Source organism: Polypterus senegalus, chromosome 8, assembly GCF_016835505.1.
Source record: "Polypterus senegalus isolate Bchr_013 chromosome 8, ASM1683550v1, whole genome shotgun sequence".
Lineage (NCBI taxonomy): Eukaryota > Metazoa > Chordata > Cladistia > Polypteriformes > Polypteridae > Polypterus > Polypterus senegalus.
In genome coordinates, this window is record NC_053161.1 from 161379177 (window position 1) to 161395040 (window position 15864).

A 15864-nucleotide genomic window follows, 5' to 3' on the forward strand; every position below is an offset into this window, starting at 1 on the left:
CCTTGCCGCAATATCTCTGAAAAGGATGTTTAATGATTACATCCATCAATCCAGGGATATGCCCATTCCAGCTAGCTTTGGGCACGAGAAAGAAACAAAATCCCTGGACGGATCATCAGCTCATTGCAAGGTGAACACAAGCACTCACATACACTAGCAGCGTTTTAGCGTCACCAAATCCCCAAACCTTCATGTCTTTGGAAGGAAACCGGAGCACACTGTGGAAACCCAGCAGGAAAACTACAATGGATGCAACACCCTGTGAGGCAGCAGCGCTACCGCACTGTCACCGTGTCACCACAACATGTGTAAATATTAACAGTGTTCATTATTTAAATGAAGTTAACGACTTATCTGTACAATGTAACATAGATACTTTAATGCATTTCATCATGAAAGTGATGTCAAGTATAAATCTAAGGATTCTAAATGGGCAGAGAGCTGGAATATCTTAAATGTAATGTGTTCTGTGTGGCGATCTATTGCTGCTGCCAGTTCAGTAGGAAGCCCCAGAAGCAGGTAGCGATTAACAACTGGGTCGGTTTTAAGATGACGTTTACGAGGGTCTACTTTAATGATAAAATAAACTACGAGGTTAAAGTGGACATTATGAGATTTAAGCCCTAATTTCCACTTTAATCACAAAATAGACATTTTCATTATGTCCTTAATTTTTTTTTCTCTGTGGCACAATACAGCGCTGTACATTCTGATGATACAGCGCTGTACATTCTGATGATAAAAAAAAAAGGCGGCGCCAATGATGGTATTTGAGACATTTAAATTGTATTCTTTCATTACGATGGGGAATATGTGACGCTTGGATATAAAAGCACCACGAATGCATTTGTATGTCGGCATTTTGCTTCACCACATCGAACCATTCATCAAACATCGATCTCGTAGGATCCGCATAGCGGCTTTCTGTCACACGTGGATAGTAAACAGAGAATCTGGCGTCACATTCCGATTTCATCACACTGCAATGTACGCAGCCCCCATCACCGCCCATCCCCCTTATTGCAACTCGCGCACGCAGCGCGTTAGTTTTGTGCTCAGAGGACGAGTCAAATGAGCGCTAGGAACGCGTGGCAGCCATGATGCCTGCGTGTACACATTCTGAGCGTGACATCCCATAGGATCAGAGGGTCAGTGTTGTCTTCTGAACACGGAGTTTAACAACACCACTTCCAATTTGTGTTAAAACCAACAACCAAGAAATGAAAGAAATAAGTAATCCCATCAATTCACAATTCTCAGTGGTCTTCACCTGTGAAGAACTTGTTAGTGTTGAGCCTGGGAGTTTGTAGTAAGGACACAGACTGAAGCAAAGATGGCTGAGTGTCATTTGAAATCGGTGACGTTGTAAAACCATTATAAGCTTTTAACTTTTGATTTAATAACTTTTATTTATTTATTTGTTTGTTTGTTTAAACTAACCCTAACCCTAAATGTGCATGCAAGGCTTTGGATCTAGCATCACTTAATTTACTGGAGAAACTGTAAAGCACCAAATGCCTAAAGGAGACAAACACGATACCCTTTACATAAGGAGATCAACGTGGGCCAACCTTGGTGACTCGAAGCCATTGAGGTTAGCGTGTATCACAGGAAAGTTATTGGAACCTGCCGTTTAAGAGAAGAAGGAGGTCCATCCATTCATTACAGATGTGTTGGTGGGTTTAGGTAGTGGGGATTGTGCTTCACCAGTTAATAGGTATGGGGAAGCAGCAAAGGCGTTTTAATCATGGAGCCGAGTTTAGTATTGTTTAGCTTGACTTCAAAAAGCTTTGGATGTGGCACATCATGAGAGGCAAGTCAGCACAATACAAGAGGCAGGTGCCCGGAGACGTGTTGGAGATCTAATGGAAGACTATACTCCCCTGGGAAACCATCTCTTTTACTTACTAGGGGGCTTCGCTCGCCAACCCTCCCGGCCTGCACTACCCATCCGCAACTTCGCATCTCTGCCACTCGCGTATGTGGATTTCACTTTCACCAAACAACAAAACTTTTAATTCTCACGGATAGGCCTCTTCATTGGGAAAAAACACTACATTTACCTAATGGCAACATGAATTAGATGATCTACAAGTCTCTGACTTAAAGTTTAACTCTGAACAATATATTCAATCTCTTTTTGCAGTTCTGTTATTTCACCGAGAAATAATTTCCATTCGTTTACGCTAATGTAATCTTTACTATCATTTTTTTTGAGACTTTCGAATTTTCGTACTTCCATTATCTCTAACCTGCTCTGCATGTGTATCACGCCAACGTTTTTTTGAATTCTTTACAACCTTCTACTTTGTCATCTACTCTTTATCTTTTATTTCCGGCACAGAGTCTCGTCTTGCGGGACGTGAAAGTATCTCTCTGAAAAAGTCACATCTTGTCTCCTTCCACGATTTTTTTTTTTTTTTTAATAATAGAGAGATTACTATGGAGGAAGCATCATGGGTGGAGTGGTGGCTCTGTGGCTAAGGATCTGCACTGGTATCTGGAAGGCTGCCGGTTCAAATCCCACTAATGCCGTTGGGCCGCTGAACTCTTGTAAATTGCAATGGCTGATCCTGCACTCTGACCCCATCCAAAGTTCATGCAAAAAGACAATTTCCCCCTTGAGGATTAAAAAGTGTGCCTAAATGAAAATTAAAAGAAGAGAGCTACTGGATATGGAAACGTCTTCTTTGTTACTGTAGACAGTCCTGTTAAACATGGTCTCTAACTCAGCCCTGTCTGTTTCTCATTTCTAAACTCCATCTTTTTTAAAAGACTACTTGTATATATTAGTGGGTGTCTGTACAGTTTTACTTTAAGATTTTGTTATACAGTGGTGTGAAAAACTATTTGCCCCCTTCCTGATTTCTTATTCTTTTGCATGTTTGTCACACAAAATGTTTCTGATCATCAAACACATTTAACCATTAATCAAATATAAACACAAGTAAACACAAAATGCAGTTTTTAAATGATGGTTTTTATTATTTAGGGAGAAAAAAAAATCCAAACTTACATGGCCCTGTGTGAAAAAGTAATTGCCCCCTTGTTTAAAAATAACCTAACTGTGGTGTATCACACCTGAGTTCAATTTCTGTAGCCACCCCCAGGCCTGATTACTGCCACACCTGTTTCAGTCAAGAAATCACTTAAATAGGAGCTGCCTGACACAGAGAAGTAGACCAAAAGCACCTCAAAAGCTAGACATCATGCCAAGATCCAAAGAAATTCAGGAACAAATGAGAACAGAAGTAATTGAGATCTATCAGTCTGATAAAGGTTGTAAAGCCATTTCTAAAGCTTTGGGACTCCAGCGAACCACAGAGAGAGCCATTATCCACAAATGGCAAAAACATGGAACAGTGGTGAACCTTCCCAGGAGTGGCTGGCCGACCAAAATTACCCCAAGAGCGCAGAGACGACTCATCCGAGAGGTCACAAAAGACCCCAGGACAACGTCTAAAGAACTGCAGGCCTCACTTGCCTCAATTAAGGTCAGTGTTCACGACTCCACCATGAGAAAGAGACTGGGCAAAAACGGCCTGCATGGCAGATTTCCAAGACGCAAACCACTGTTAAGCAAAAAGAACATTAGGGCTCATCTCAATTTTGCTAAGAAACATCTCAATGATTACCAAGACTTTTGGGAAAATACCTTGTGGACTGATGAGACAAAAGTTGAACATTTTGGAAGGCAAATGTCCCGTTACATCTGGCGTAAAAGGAACACAGCATTTCAGAAAAAGAACATCATACCAACAGTAAAATCTGGTGGTGGTAGTGTGATGGTCTGGGGTTGTTTTGCTGCTTCAGGACCTGGAAGGCTTGCTGTGATAGATGGAACCATGAATTCTACTGTCTACCAAAAAATCCCGAAGGAGAATGTCCGGCCATCTGTTCGTCAACTCAAGCTGAAGCGATCTTGGGTGCTGCAAATCCACCTCTGAATGGCTGAAGAAAAACAAAATGAAGACTTTGGAGTGGCCTAGTCAAAGTCCTGACCTGAATCCAATTGAGATGCTATGGCATGACCTTAAAAAGGCGGTTCATGCTAGAAACCCTCAAATAAAGCTAAATTACAACAATTCTGAAAAGATGAGTGGGCCAAAATTCCTCCAGAGCGCTGTAAAAGACTCATTGCAAGTTATCGCAAACGCTTGATTCCAGTTATTGCTGCTAATGGTGGCCCAATCAGTTATTAGGTTCAGGGGGCAATTACTTTTTCACACAGGGCCATGTAGGTTTGGATTTTTTTTTCTCCCTAAATAACAAAAACCATCATTTAAAAACTGCATTTTGTGTTTACTTGTGTTATATTTGACTAATGGTTAAATGTGTTTGATGATCAGAAACATTTTGTGTGACAAACATGCAAAAGAATAAGAAATCAGGAAGGGGGCAAATAGTTTTTCACACCACTGTATATTTGTGCAATATGTTATTATTATCTTTGCCTGCACATAATGCTGTGATGCATTTGCATATTATGTTGTTTAATTTCATTAACCTTGTTATGTGTGCTGATGAGACACCAAGAGAAATTCCCAGCAGTTATGTTGCCTGTCATTATTAAATAAACCCAAACCTAACAATTCCTTTAGGAAACAGTTTACAGATAGTTTTAGAGTAGAAAGTGACACGTTATGACACTTTTTCTGAATTTGTTTAGGTGACAGGTGGGCCACCACGGGGTCGTGTGACCTTTTTATAATTTCTAAAGTTGCTGCTAACAGCTGATGAAGGTATAAAGTTTGAGACAGATTTGGTAATCCTAATGGACACCTCTCTGTCTGGAATTACAACCCAACCTTCTATGTGGAGGACAAGTTAGGAACGGTTCTGTCTTTAAGTGTATATCACACACTGACATGTTCGGTCTCCATGTTGTAAGAAATGCAGAGAAGTGCAGGAAGACTGACTCATGGCTGCTGGTCGGTGAACAAGGAGGACTGATAAAGGGAGTTAAGTGCTTCTTAATGCACTTCTAAATTTTACTCTGCTTTTACTTTCTTTACAGGTTAAAGAGGAAGCTGCCATGATGAGACTTTTTGGAAGATTTTTTCAGGTCCCGCGAGACAAGACTTTGGCCATGAGATTGTTTCAAGTCCTGCCCTCCTCAACGGCCAGACACAGTTCCCGTGCTCTCAGCTCTTATATATTTTTATGTTTTCCTCACTTTAAGTTCCTAATTAAAAAAGACACATTATGTCCAAATCTTATTGAAGAATTTCATCACGAAGGGTTATCGACAAAAGAAATGAGTACACGGGCAATTGTAGCACAGAGACACGATGAAGTCAAATGAATTAACGCGAAAATTGTCCATCGGTTACAAAGCAAATTAGTTAAATGCGTATCAATAGACTTTGCTGAAACAGTTGGTGGTGATGGTGCAGAAGATGAAAACATCAATTTACAATATCACATAGAATATCTACAACCGTTAACACCGTCTGGTCTTCCACCGCACGAATTACTGTTGAAAGAAGGATGTATCCAAGAAAGGTAATGTAGTACATCTTCAGGGGATAACATTAGACACCAAAGGAGATCTTGATATGCCATTCGTATTAAAACATTTACAGCTTCCCTTCAGAATAGCTTTTGCAAAGACAATTAACAAATCACAGAGACAAACATTCGAAAAAAGTAATTTTATTTAATATAGAGAAAGAAACAAAATGCAATATGTTGCGTTGTCACAATGAAAGTCCAAACACAGAATCAGACTTCAGTGCGATATTGCCCTTGAGCAACGCCTTTAATCTGCAGATTTGCCCGAGTGGTGTAGTATAAAGATGAAACCTTCACTGTGACCCCCCAAAGTTCATGTGAAAAGACAATTTCCCCTTGGGATTAATAAAGTATGTCAAAATTAAAAAAGATAAAACAATAATGTTCAAATCTATGTAGGTTTTTACTGCTTGGCTTACTTTTACAACCGCACACACACACACACACACATTTAAAACTCTGTGTTTATGATCTTATTCCCCACAAGCTCCTTCAGAATTATGAGTGTATCACCTTCGTGTATTGATCATAAAATGACAGTTTGTCTTATCCATCCATCCATCCATTATCCAACCCACTAAATCCTAACTACAGGGTCACGGGGGTCTGCTGGAGCCAATCCCAGCTAACACAGGGCGCAAGGCAAGAAACAAACCCCGGGCAGGGCGCCATCCCACCACAGGGCATGGTCTTACATCTTTCCATCTTTAAATCTTACATTCTACAGTGTTCACCTAGAAACCCATAATATAACAGCATGTTTGTATAAATTTAATGAAAAATGGATTACAAATTACAGTTAAAATATATTAAAGTCAGGTAGGTCACAACTAAAGGACTTTTTCGTCTTATTCCCTTCAGTGTATTTTCTTTTGTACTTAGGATTGCAATGAAGTGAGTGTGTTAAAGCATAGAAAAAAGCGAATCGCTCATGATGAAGTGAAAGTACTTGGTTTGGAAAAAGGTTTTGAATTGCATGTATTACTATAAGAGGGAGTTTTTCTACACTCAATGTTTGTCTCCTGTTAGATTTCTTTCACAATTTCTTTTTGCACAATTTGTATTTTGGCAGATTTACAAGCCTCTCCTCATCTTCACTGGCTCACTCCTCTGATGAAAATATGAAGAAAACAGCATGTGTCTTAGGAAACACTCAAAAGGGTACTTCTCTGCCTGTTGTAAACCTAACAAGGAGCAATATGATCAACACTCATCTACAGGTACATGGCGCAGATTCCTCACCTGTGTTTGTCTGCCAAGAGAGTAAACAGAAGGGCAGCTGTACAACACAGAAGAAGCATTGTTGCTCTGAATGTGGCAAACGATTCTATGGTAGTAACCATCTTCAGAAACACATGAGAACTCACACTGGAGAGAAGCCAAATTGTTGCTCTGATTGTGATAAACAGTTCTACAGCAGTGGCCATCTTAAGAAACATGTAAGAATTCACACTGGAGAAAAGCCATATTGCTGTCCTGAATGTAATAAACGATTTGCCACCCATAGTCATCTACAGAAACACACAAGAATTCATACCGGAAAGAAGCCGTATAGCTGTCCAGAATGTGACAGACTATTCTTCACCAGTAGCAATCTTCAGTTTCATAAAAGAATCCACACTGGGGAGAAGCCATACACCTGTTCAGAATGTCATAAGAAATTCACCACATACAGCTATCTGCAGATACACCGAACAATTCATACTGAAGAGAGGCCGTATTGTTGTTCTGAATGTGGTAAATGATTCTCCCTCAGGAGCAGTCTTTTAAGTCATGCAAAGATGCACACTGGAGAGAAGCCATATTGTTGTTCTGAATGTGACAAGCGATTCTTCACACATTGGCGTCTACAAAGCCACATGATAATTCACACTGGAGAGAAGCCGTATACCTGTTCTGAATGTGGCAAACAATTCTTCACCAAAGGTGGGGTTCATTGTCATATGAGACTTCACACTGGAGAGAAGCCCTATTGCTGCTCAGAATGTGGCAAACGTTTCTCACTGAGCAGAAGTCTTCACAGCCACACCAGAATCCACACTGGTGAGAAACCACATTGCTGTTCTGAATGTGGCAAGCGGTTCTCCTCCAGTAGCAATCTTCAGAAACACAGAAGGATTCACAGAAGAGAAACTAACCCCTCAGAGAAGAGGCATCGTTGTTCTAAATGTGGAAAACAATTCTCAAACAGTAGCAATCTTAATGTTCACACAAGAATTCACACGGGAGAAAAGCCATATCACTGTTATGAATGTGGGGAACAATTCTCTACCCGTAGCAATCTTAAGAAACATATAAGAATTCACACTGGTGAAAAGCCATACAATTGTTCAGAATGTGGTAAACAATTCACCCTCCATAGCAATCTTCAGATACACACAAGAATTCAGAGTGGAGAAAAGCCATATTGCTGTTCAGAATGTGGCAAAAGATTTTCGTATTGTAGCAGTCTGTACACCCACAGAATGATTCACACCGGAGAGAGGCCAATGTAACAAACAATTCTCCACCAGTGGCCGTCTACTAAAACACAAAAGAATTCACACAGGAGAGAAACCTTATTGCTGTTCTGAATGTAATAAGCAATACTCTGACAAGGGCAGTCTTTTGAAACACACCAGGATTCATACTAAAAATGTCACCAAGAGTTAAACGTGAAGAACTGCAAGAAAGGTAAAAAGCCAGTAATGGTAAGAGTGAAACTTGCAAACAAGAATTGCGTATTACACAAAAGGTTTATCACACGCCTGTACAAAATTCATCCTTTCGTAATAAACGTCTTCTCAGCATTTTTACCCTTCAGCATAAAAACTCTATAATGTCATCACAGCAAAATCTAAATTAAGATTCTAAATTTGCAAAGAATTTCAATATATTAAGGAGGCTCTCTAAAACTGGCATTACTGTCTGTATGGCTTTAAACCCACTGAACGCCTTCTTCATCAACCAAGCCCAGCATGTGAAGATGGTCCTCACAAGGTCACTTACACCATGCAGCATAATCCTAGTTGTACATCAGATGGAAGTCCCTGTTTAATGTTAACAGTTTTGGAGTAACAGACTGACTTTGAGAAGATGAAGTAGTCATGTAACCAAAAATAATATGTTTATACTCGTCAATTGCTATACAATAAATGCTGTATGCTAAAAATTTACATTTCCAGTTCAATCAGTGGCATGGGCTTCGTTAAATACATGCAAACCAGAAATCATCAGATAGCAGATTTCCTCGATGAACTGTCAAGACCAACATGTACATCAGGAAGGGAATCCAGTGTAAAATTTTGCCAAATCAATATGCGGACAGCAAATTTCCATACCAGATCGGTCGAGCCCCGGGTTAACAACAACCGCCACCAGTATTGTTAGCCAACAGGGTGCTGGCAGAAATTGGGCTACTGTTGGCTGAAGAAGAAGAAGAAGAAGAAGAGGGGGGAGACATGTCCAGAGGCAGGAGGAGAGAAGGAAAGTAAAGAGAGTGGAACTGAGGGTAGGAACTTTGAATGTTGACAGTATGACTGGTAAGGGGAGAGAGTTAGCAGATATGATGGAGAGAAGAAAGGTTCATATATTGTATGTGCAAGAGACTAAATGGAAGGGGAGTAAGGCCAGGTGGATCGGAGGTGGATTCAAATTGTTCTATAATGGTGTGGATGGGATGAGAAATAGGGTTGGAGTTATTCTGAAGGAACTGTATGTCAAGAGTGTTTTGGAGGTGAAAAGAGTGTGAGAAAGAGTAATGATTATGAAGCAGGAAATTGGAGGTGTGATGATGAATGTTGTTAGTGCATATGCACTGCAAGTTAGGTGTGCAATGGATGAGAAAGAAGATTTTTGGAGTGAGTTGAATGAAGTGATGAACAGTGTACCCAAGGGACAGAAAGTGGTGATTGGAGCGGATTTCAATGGACATGTTGGTAGTGACGAGGAGGTGATGGGCAGGTATGGTGTCAAGGAGAGAAATGAAGAAGGTAAGAGGATAGTGGATTTTGCCAAAAGGATGGACATGGCTGTGGTGAAAACGTATTTTAAGAAGAGGGAGGAATATAGGGTTACGTACAAGAGTGGAGGAAGATGCACACAGGTAGATGACATCCTATACAGAAGAATCAATCTGAAGGAGATTGAAGACTGCAAAGTGGTGGCAGGGGAAAGTGTAGTTAATCAGCATAGGATGGTGGTCTGTAGGATGACGTTGGAGATCAAGAAGAGGAAGAGAGTGAGGGCAGAGCCCAGGATCAAATGGTGGAAGTTGAAAAAGGAAGACTGCAAGGTTGAGTTTAGGGAGGAGGTGAGAAGAGTGTCAGGAGTGATTTGTGACAGAGGGATATCAGCCAGGGTGAAAGGGAATATCTACAGGACAGTAGTGAGACCAGCTATGTTATATGTGTTGGAGATGGTGGCACTGACCAGAAAGCAGGAGACAGAGCTGGACATGGCAGAGTTAAAGATGCTAAGATTTACATTGGGTGAGACGAGGATGGATAGGATTAGAAATGAGGACATTAGAGGGTCAGCTCAGGGTGGACGGTTGGGAGACAAAGTCAGAGAGGCGAGATTGCATTGGTTTGGACATGTGCAGAGGAGAGATGCTGAGTATATTGGGAGAAGGATGCTAAGGATAGAGCAGCCAGGGAAGAGGAAAAGAGGAAGGTCTAAGCAAAGGTTTATGGATGTGGTGAGAGAGGACATGCAGGTGATGGGTGTAACAGAACAAGATGCAGAGGAGAGAAAGAGATGGAAGAAGATGATCCACTGTGGCTACCCCTAACGGGCGCAACCAAAAGAAGAAGAAGAAGAAGAATGAATAAATATAAAAAAAAGAGAAATCCATACTGCACACTTACATAAGAAAGACCCATAGAGACCCAACTACTTTCACTCCTCCACCAAACTGTACAGTAGGCACTATGCAAGCCAGAAGGTGGCATTCTGCTGGCATCCACCAAACCCAGATATGTCCTTCACAAAGCCACCTAGTTACAGTGGGATTCATCATGCCAATGAACCCGTTTCCACTGCTCCAGAGTCCAATGGAAGAATGCTTAACATCAGTCCAGCCTACACTTGGCCATTGTGATCTTGGGCTTGTGTGTGGCTGCTCAACAATGGAGAAACATTTCATGGAGCTCCTGATGCACATTTCCTGTGCCGATGTTGCTCCCAGTGGCACTTTGGAACTCTGTAATGAGTAACCCCCACATAGTTTAAACAATGTTTAATTGTTTCTTATTGCGGTGTAGCAGGTCCGCAGCTCTGAATGAAAGGCCAGTTTTTAAATAATCCATTTGGCTGTGTCATTCTCCATGGGCGCAATTGTGCAGCCGCGGGGAGTGGATGAGGTAATTGGGGAGAGTTGCACCTGCATGATCATTCTCAATTGCTTAATAGGCTTCCTGTGGTGCGTGATTTAGCCGATGTGCCCTTGGAGCCATATAAGTATGGACCGGCACAGAAGGAGGAGAGGAGAAAGGAGAGAGAGAGCGAGGAGCGATCGATCATCGATCAATCAATCAAAGCATCGTCAGGGTCCCGTGTGGAGCAAAGGATAGGCACTCACGCCCACTGACAATCTGGAAGAGTGGGTTCGACCGAGGTGAAGTCCTCCCTAGAGATCTGAGGGACGACTACATGTGCGAGAAGGAAGACGGGAGGACAGCCGACCCCGAGTGGTCTGGCAGACACTGATGGAGGCAGCCAAGATGAGGGTCAGTAGCAAGAGGATCACGGTGGCTGAAGTCTCTCCAGCTGAGCAAGCCTTGGGTGAGCTGGAGGGACTGTGAAGGAGCTGTGCTTAGCTGGTGTGGCCCCGATGTCTACTGCAGGTTTAAATTCTGTGGTTTAGCCTTGTTTTAAACCTTTTGGGGAATTGTACCTGTTTATTTATCAACATTTTGGAGCACTGCACTGTTTTGAACACTTTTTGGTTTTGACTGTGTGACAGATTGGGGGCGCTGTCGCTCCCTTGAACCCTTGTCCAAAATGCCAGACACCAGATAAAAGTCCAAAGTAGACTATATTTATTCTGCACAGTGCACAAAGCACCCTCCTCTCCACAATACTCATTAAATTACATAAACACACAATAATAAACTCTCCACCACTCCCAGACGTGTTGCCACCCTTCCACCCAGCTCAGCTCAACGCTCTGTTCCCACAGTCCTTCAGTTCATGATTCCTTATTATTTCTGGGTCAGATAAAAAGTCCTTCTTCACCTCAGAAGCATGTCACTTCCGCTGTCTCTTTGCCTATGACGCACTTCCAGGTTATAGGGCACATGTGACTCTGAGCCTCCCTGTAGCGTCCTCTGTTGGCCCCTGGGGTATCCAGCAGGTTTCTAGGGGAAAACTCCATAATCCATGATTCCTTGCTGGTAACCGTGGCACCTCCATGCTGCAGGGAGAGCTCCATCTGGCGGCCTGGGGGTATTGGCCGGGATGACAAGCCGGCCATAGACCACAACTGTTTTCGTAATTAAAGCACTTGCACCTTTTGCACCATCCCCTTGCTCAGTTTGATTTGTCCCCATCAGACCAGCTTATCCTGTTACATTACCGGCAGGGTTGGGTTTGAGAGGCTCCCAAAAGCAAAAAGGGGGCATGGAGCAGGACCCGCACCGTCACACTTATTAGCAATTTAGATGTAAATGACCAAATGAACCAGCAGTTCCCCATCAAACACAGAGTTCAATTTCTTGAACTGTCAGATTTAATAAAATATTTGGAAGGAAACTGAAGAGAAATAAGTGAAGGACTGAGAACTAATCATCTCTTTCAGGTTTCAGATCATTTGGATGATATGCTTGGAAAGGAACAAATGAACATTATAAAAATGATCTGACGTTGCACAGTTCAAACTCAAACAAGCCCTTAAGTAAGTTATTGCCTTGTAATTTAAGCAACTGGGTTGGAACAAAAGCCTGCAGCCATTATGACTCTCCAGGACCAACATTGCCCACCCCAGAGTAGGCCATTTTAACACGCAATGTACTTCAGCACTCGCCAGCCCTGTTTTTGGGAGTTTGCTGTGGTCTACCACTTCATGGCTGAGCTGTCATTGCTCCATGACACTTCCACTTCACAATAATAGCACTAGTGGATGACCAGGGCAGATATAGCAGAAAAGAAATTTCACATAATGACTTGCGGCGAAGGTCTCATCCTATGATGGAGTCAAGTTTGAAGGCACTGAGGTGTTCAGTGTGACCCAATCTACTGCTGCCAATGCTTGCCAATGGAGTCTGAATGGCTGTGTGCTTCATTTGATGTGCCTGTTAACAATGAATGGGGTTGAAACGCCTGAACTCAATCAGGTGGAGGTGTGTCCACTTATTTTTGGCCATATGGTGTATATTTTTACAATATCATTTTCTAGAGGTGAATAAATCCACTGTCAGGCTACACATTTTACCTGTAGACAGGTCCTGGATATTAGAGCACAAATCTTCTCTAGGCATAGTCTCATGTAGAATATCAAAGTACAAATCAGCAAAGTGCAATTAAAATGATAACTCCTATCAAAATGTAGTACAGTAATGATAAAGAATTAAAAACCTCATCAGATAAAATTCATTTGATATCACCTACCATTGACGACGATGTAGAAAGCAAATACTTGAATAAGGACACTTGAGGTTGCTACTGGATTTACAGCTTGCGGTTGGTCAAAGTTTGATTTGGTCTTGGATGGATCTCAGTTTAAGGAACATCTAGCAGCTATCTGTTGGGTGATATTTTCAATGCCAGTATAATATATATTTTCAAAGTTACCACAAATATGACAAATATATGATAAAATGTACTTTGTGAGGGACAGCCAGTATCCTTACCCAGCCGGGACACCCTCAAAATGGAAGGACAAACAGAGACAGCATCTACAGGGCATTGTCTCCCCCACGCTGCCAGATAGCAGCCCTCCTGGGTTGTGGTGGCACAACAGATTCTCACAGGGCACCATGGGAATTGGAGTTCTTCTAGTCAGCCCAGTTGGGTTCTGTGGGTGCCTCCAGGGATTGCAGTTTTGTCTGGGCAGCCCTTCTTTGTTGGGCTACAGCCTTGCCCAGAAGTGCTCCTGGGCAAAACCTTCAGACCACCAAAAGTACTTCCGGGCACAATACAAAAGGAACCGAAGAGATTTGGAGAAGGCAGTGACTGATAGAGAAAGAGAGAGAAGACCTTTACAGAGCATTTTTCTTTGTTTTCGATTTATTTGCTATATTGGACTTGGTGTTGTGGGAAATATTTACCTGAAGAGTTTCCCACAAATAAAAACTCTTTGTGCTTTTGTACTTTTGTCCGAGCCTGTCTATATTGGGTGCTTGGGGAGCTGGAGCACCCCTTACACTCCACAACTAAAATATCTATATACTCTTGAACATTGTATAGTATATTATAGTTACAGTGACCGTATATTTTAAAATACTAGGGGGCCTCGCCCCCTGCTCGCTTTGCTCGCCAACCCCCATGTTTGGTTTTCCAGATACACACTTGTAAGATTTTTTTTTCTTCGAATTGTTGCTATTTCATTAGTTTCACTTTCCTTTCAGAACTTCTGTTAAAACAATATTTGGAATCTTTCGTGTCCCAATACGCTGAATCTTTTAAATGAGGTCTGTGAGACTTGTATTTAATGACTTTGTACCATAATTCAGGATAGGTTTCTCTGTTTGGAATTTCAGCACAGACAAAACGATCCACATCATCAGCAGTTAATATTTTTTTTGCAAAGTAACCAATAAATACATTTGAGTTAAACCTCGTTTTTGAAATTCTCTGACTTAAACTAATTTCCTTTTGTTTGCGTCAATGCGATCTGTGCTATCTTTTTTTTATATACTGTAGTTACCAACGTAATAAAGTGTCACAAAGTTCTACTTTAACAATCGCCGACTGCGTAACCCCAAACACAACTTTCTAGCACCCTCTCCAACCTTTCCTCCCACGGGTCTCGCCTCCCCTTTACCGCATCAATCAGCACCCAGCTATCGGTCTTCCGTACTGTACTCTGCCCTCCATCGAGCGGACCTAACAGTCACTTAAAACAAAAAAGGCTTCAGCTTGGCTGGGACGCTAAAATACATTCGACTGTAACTGCTTTCATATTCTGTTCCTTTCTCGGCATATGTATCTCTTTTCTCTGCACTGCTCTTTCTTCTTTGCTGAGAGCGTGACTTTACATGACTGAATGTTTTGTTGTACTGTCCGAGCTCTTAATTGATAAGAAGGGCGTGTCTTGCAAGACTCTTATGTTCCACGTCCCTGTGAGACTGCCCTGGGACAATCTCTTGGCACCAAGTCTCATGTTTACGGTCCCCGCGAGACGCTCCATGGCCCGTCTTTGTTGTCTCGCGGGTCTTTAAAATGTCTTTCGAGAACTTCCGAGAAGATCACGTCTCGTTGCCTGGCTTTTACATTACAGGATTTTTTTAAATATATATAGAGAGATGTATCAATATATTTTGTAAAATGTGTCTTACAGTATTTTACTTGTAGTAGTTTTAAATATATTGCGAAACACCCATATAATTTTAGTAATGTGGCTAATATATTTCAGCATACAAAAATAGCAATGATTTAAATATTTTAACAATATATTTCAGTATACAACAAGATGCTGTAATCTGTTTATATTGGAAAAATATGTTATTGGTAGCAATATGTTTTTTTAATATATATATTTAAAACATTTCTAAGGTTTTTTTTTTAGAGTGTTACAAGTGCTCAGTTACTCCCTGTATCCTTATCTCCAGTCTGCATTTATGTCCCCTCACCTCTGGATGCTGTTCAGCTCTCTTTATGGCTGTCCCTGCTCAACACTCACTGAAGTCAATAAAGGGTTAACAACACAAATGTCACTTTGATCAGTGACATTTCAGACCAAAAAATAATTAATTAATTAGTTAATTAATATCACTATGTCACAGATACTGTATCACTATATCATAGATAGCTAGATAGATGAAAGGCACTTTATCAGAAGATAGGGAAGCAACCAACGAGGTTTTCCAAGGTTAGAATGAGGGACATGATTAGTAAAGAAACGGGAAAAAAAAAAAAAAAAAAGCGAGAATAACCTGATGGGAAAGGCCAAACACTCTACCTGTGAAACTGAGTTTTTATCACTGGGAGAATCTGCTGAACAACCCTCCTAATAAAGTGATGTTCAGAATAATGAAAGAATCGACAAGAGTCAGAAATTACTGGTGATGTTAGTTGATTGGATAAAGGGATAAAGTTATGTATATTAAGAGTCAGGTGATGTGATCTATTAGATAAGGCGACAGGAATTAGTAAAAGTGTAAAAAGCAGATGAGTTGTTGACCTGAGTGCTCACTTCATGGACTGAGACAT

The 15864-nt window shown here is 41.3% G+C and overlaps 1 protein-coding gene across 1 annotated transcript; it reads left to right on the forward strand.

Moving 5' to 3' along the window:
- Window positions 1-6713: 6713 nt before the first annotated feature.
- LOC120534654 (zinc finger protein 235-like) lies at window positions 6714-8464 on the forward strand. Its single transcript, XM_039762244.1, is given in 1 exon segment — window positions 6714-8464. A coding segment is annotated over 1 exon segment (1296 nt). The 3' UTR covers window positions 8010-8464.
- The last annotated feature ends 7400 nt before the right edge of the window (window positions 8465-15864 follow it).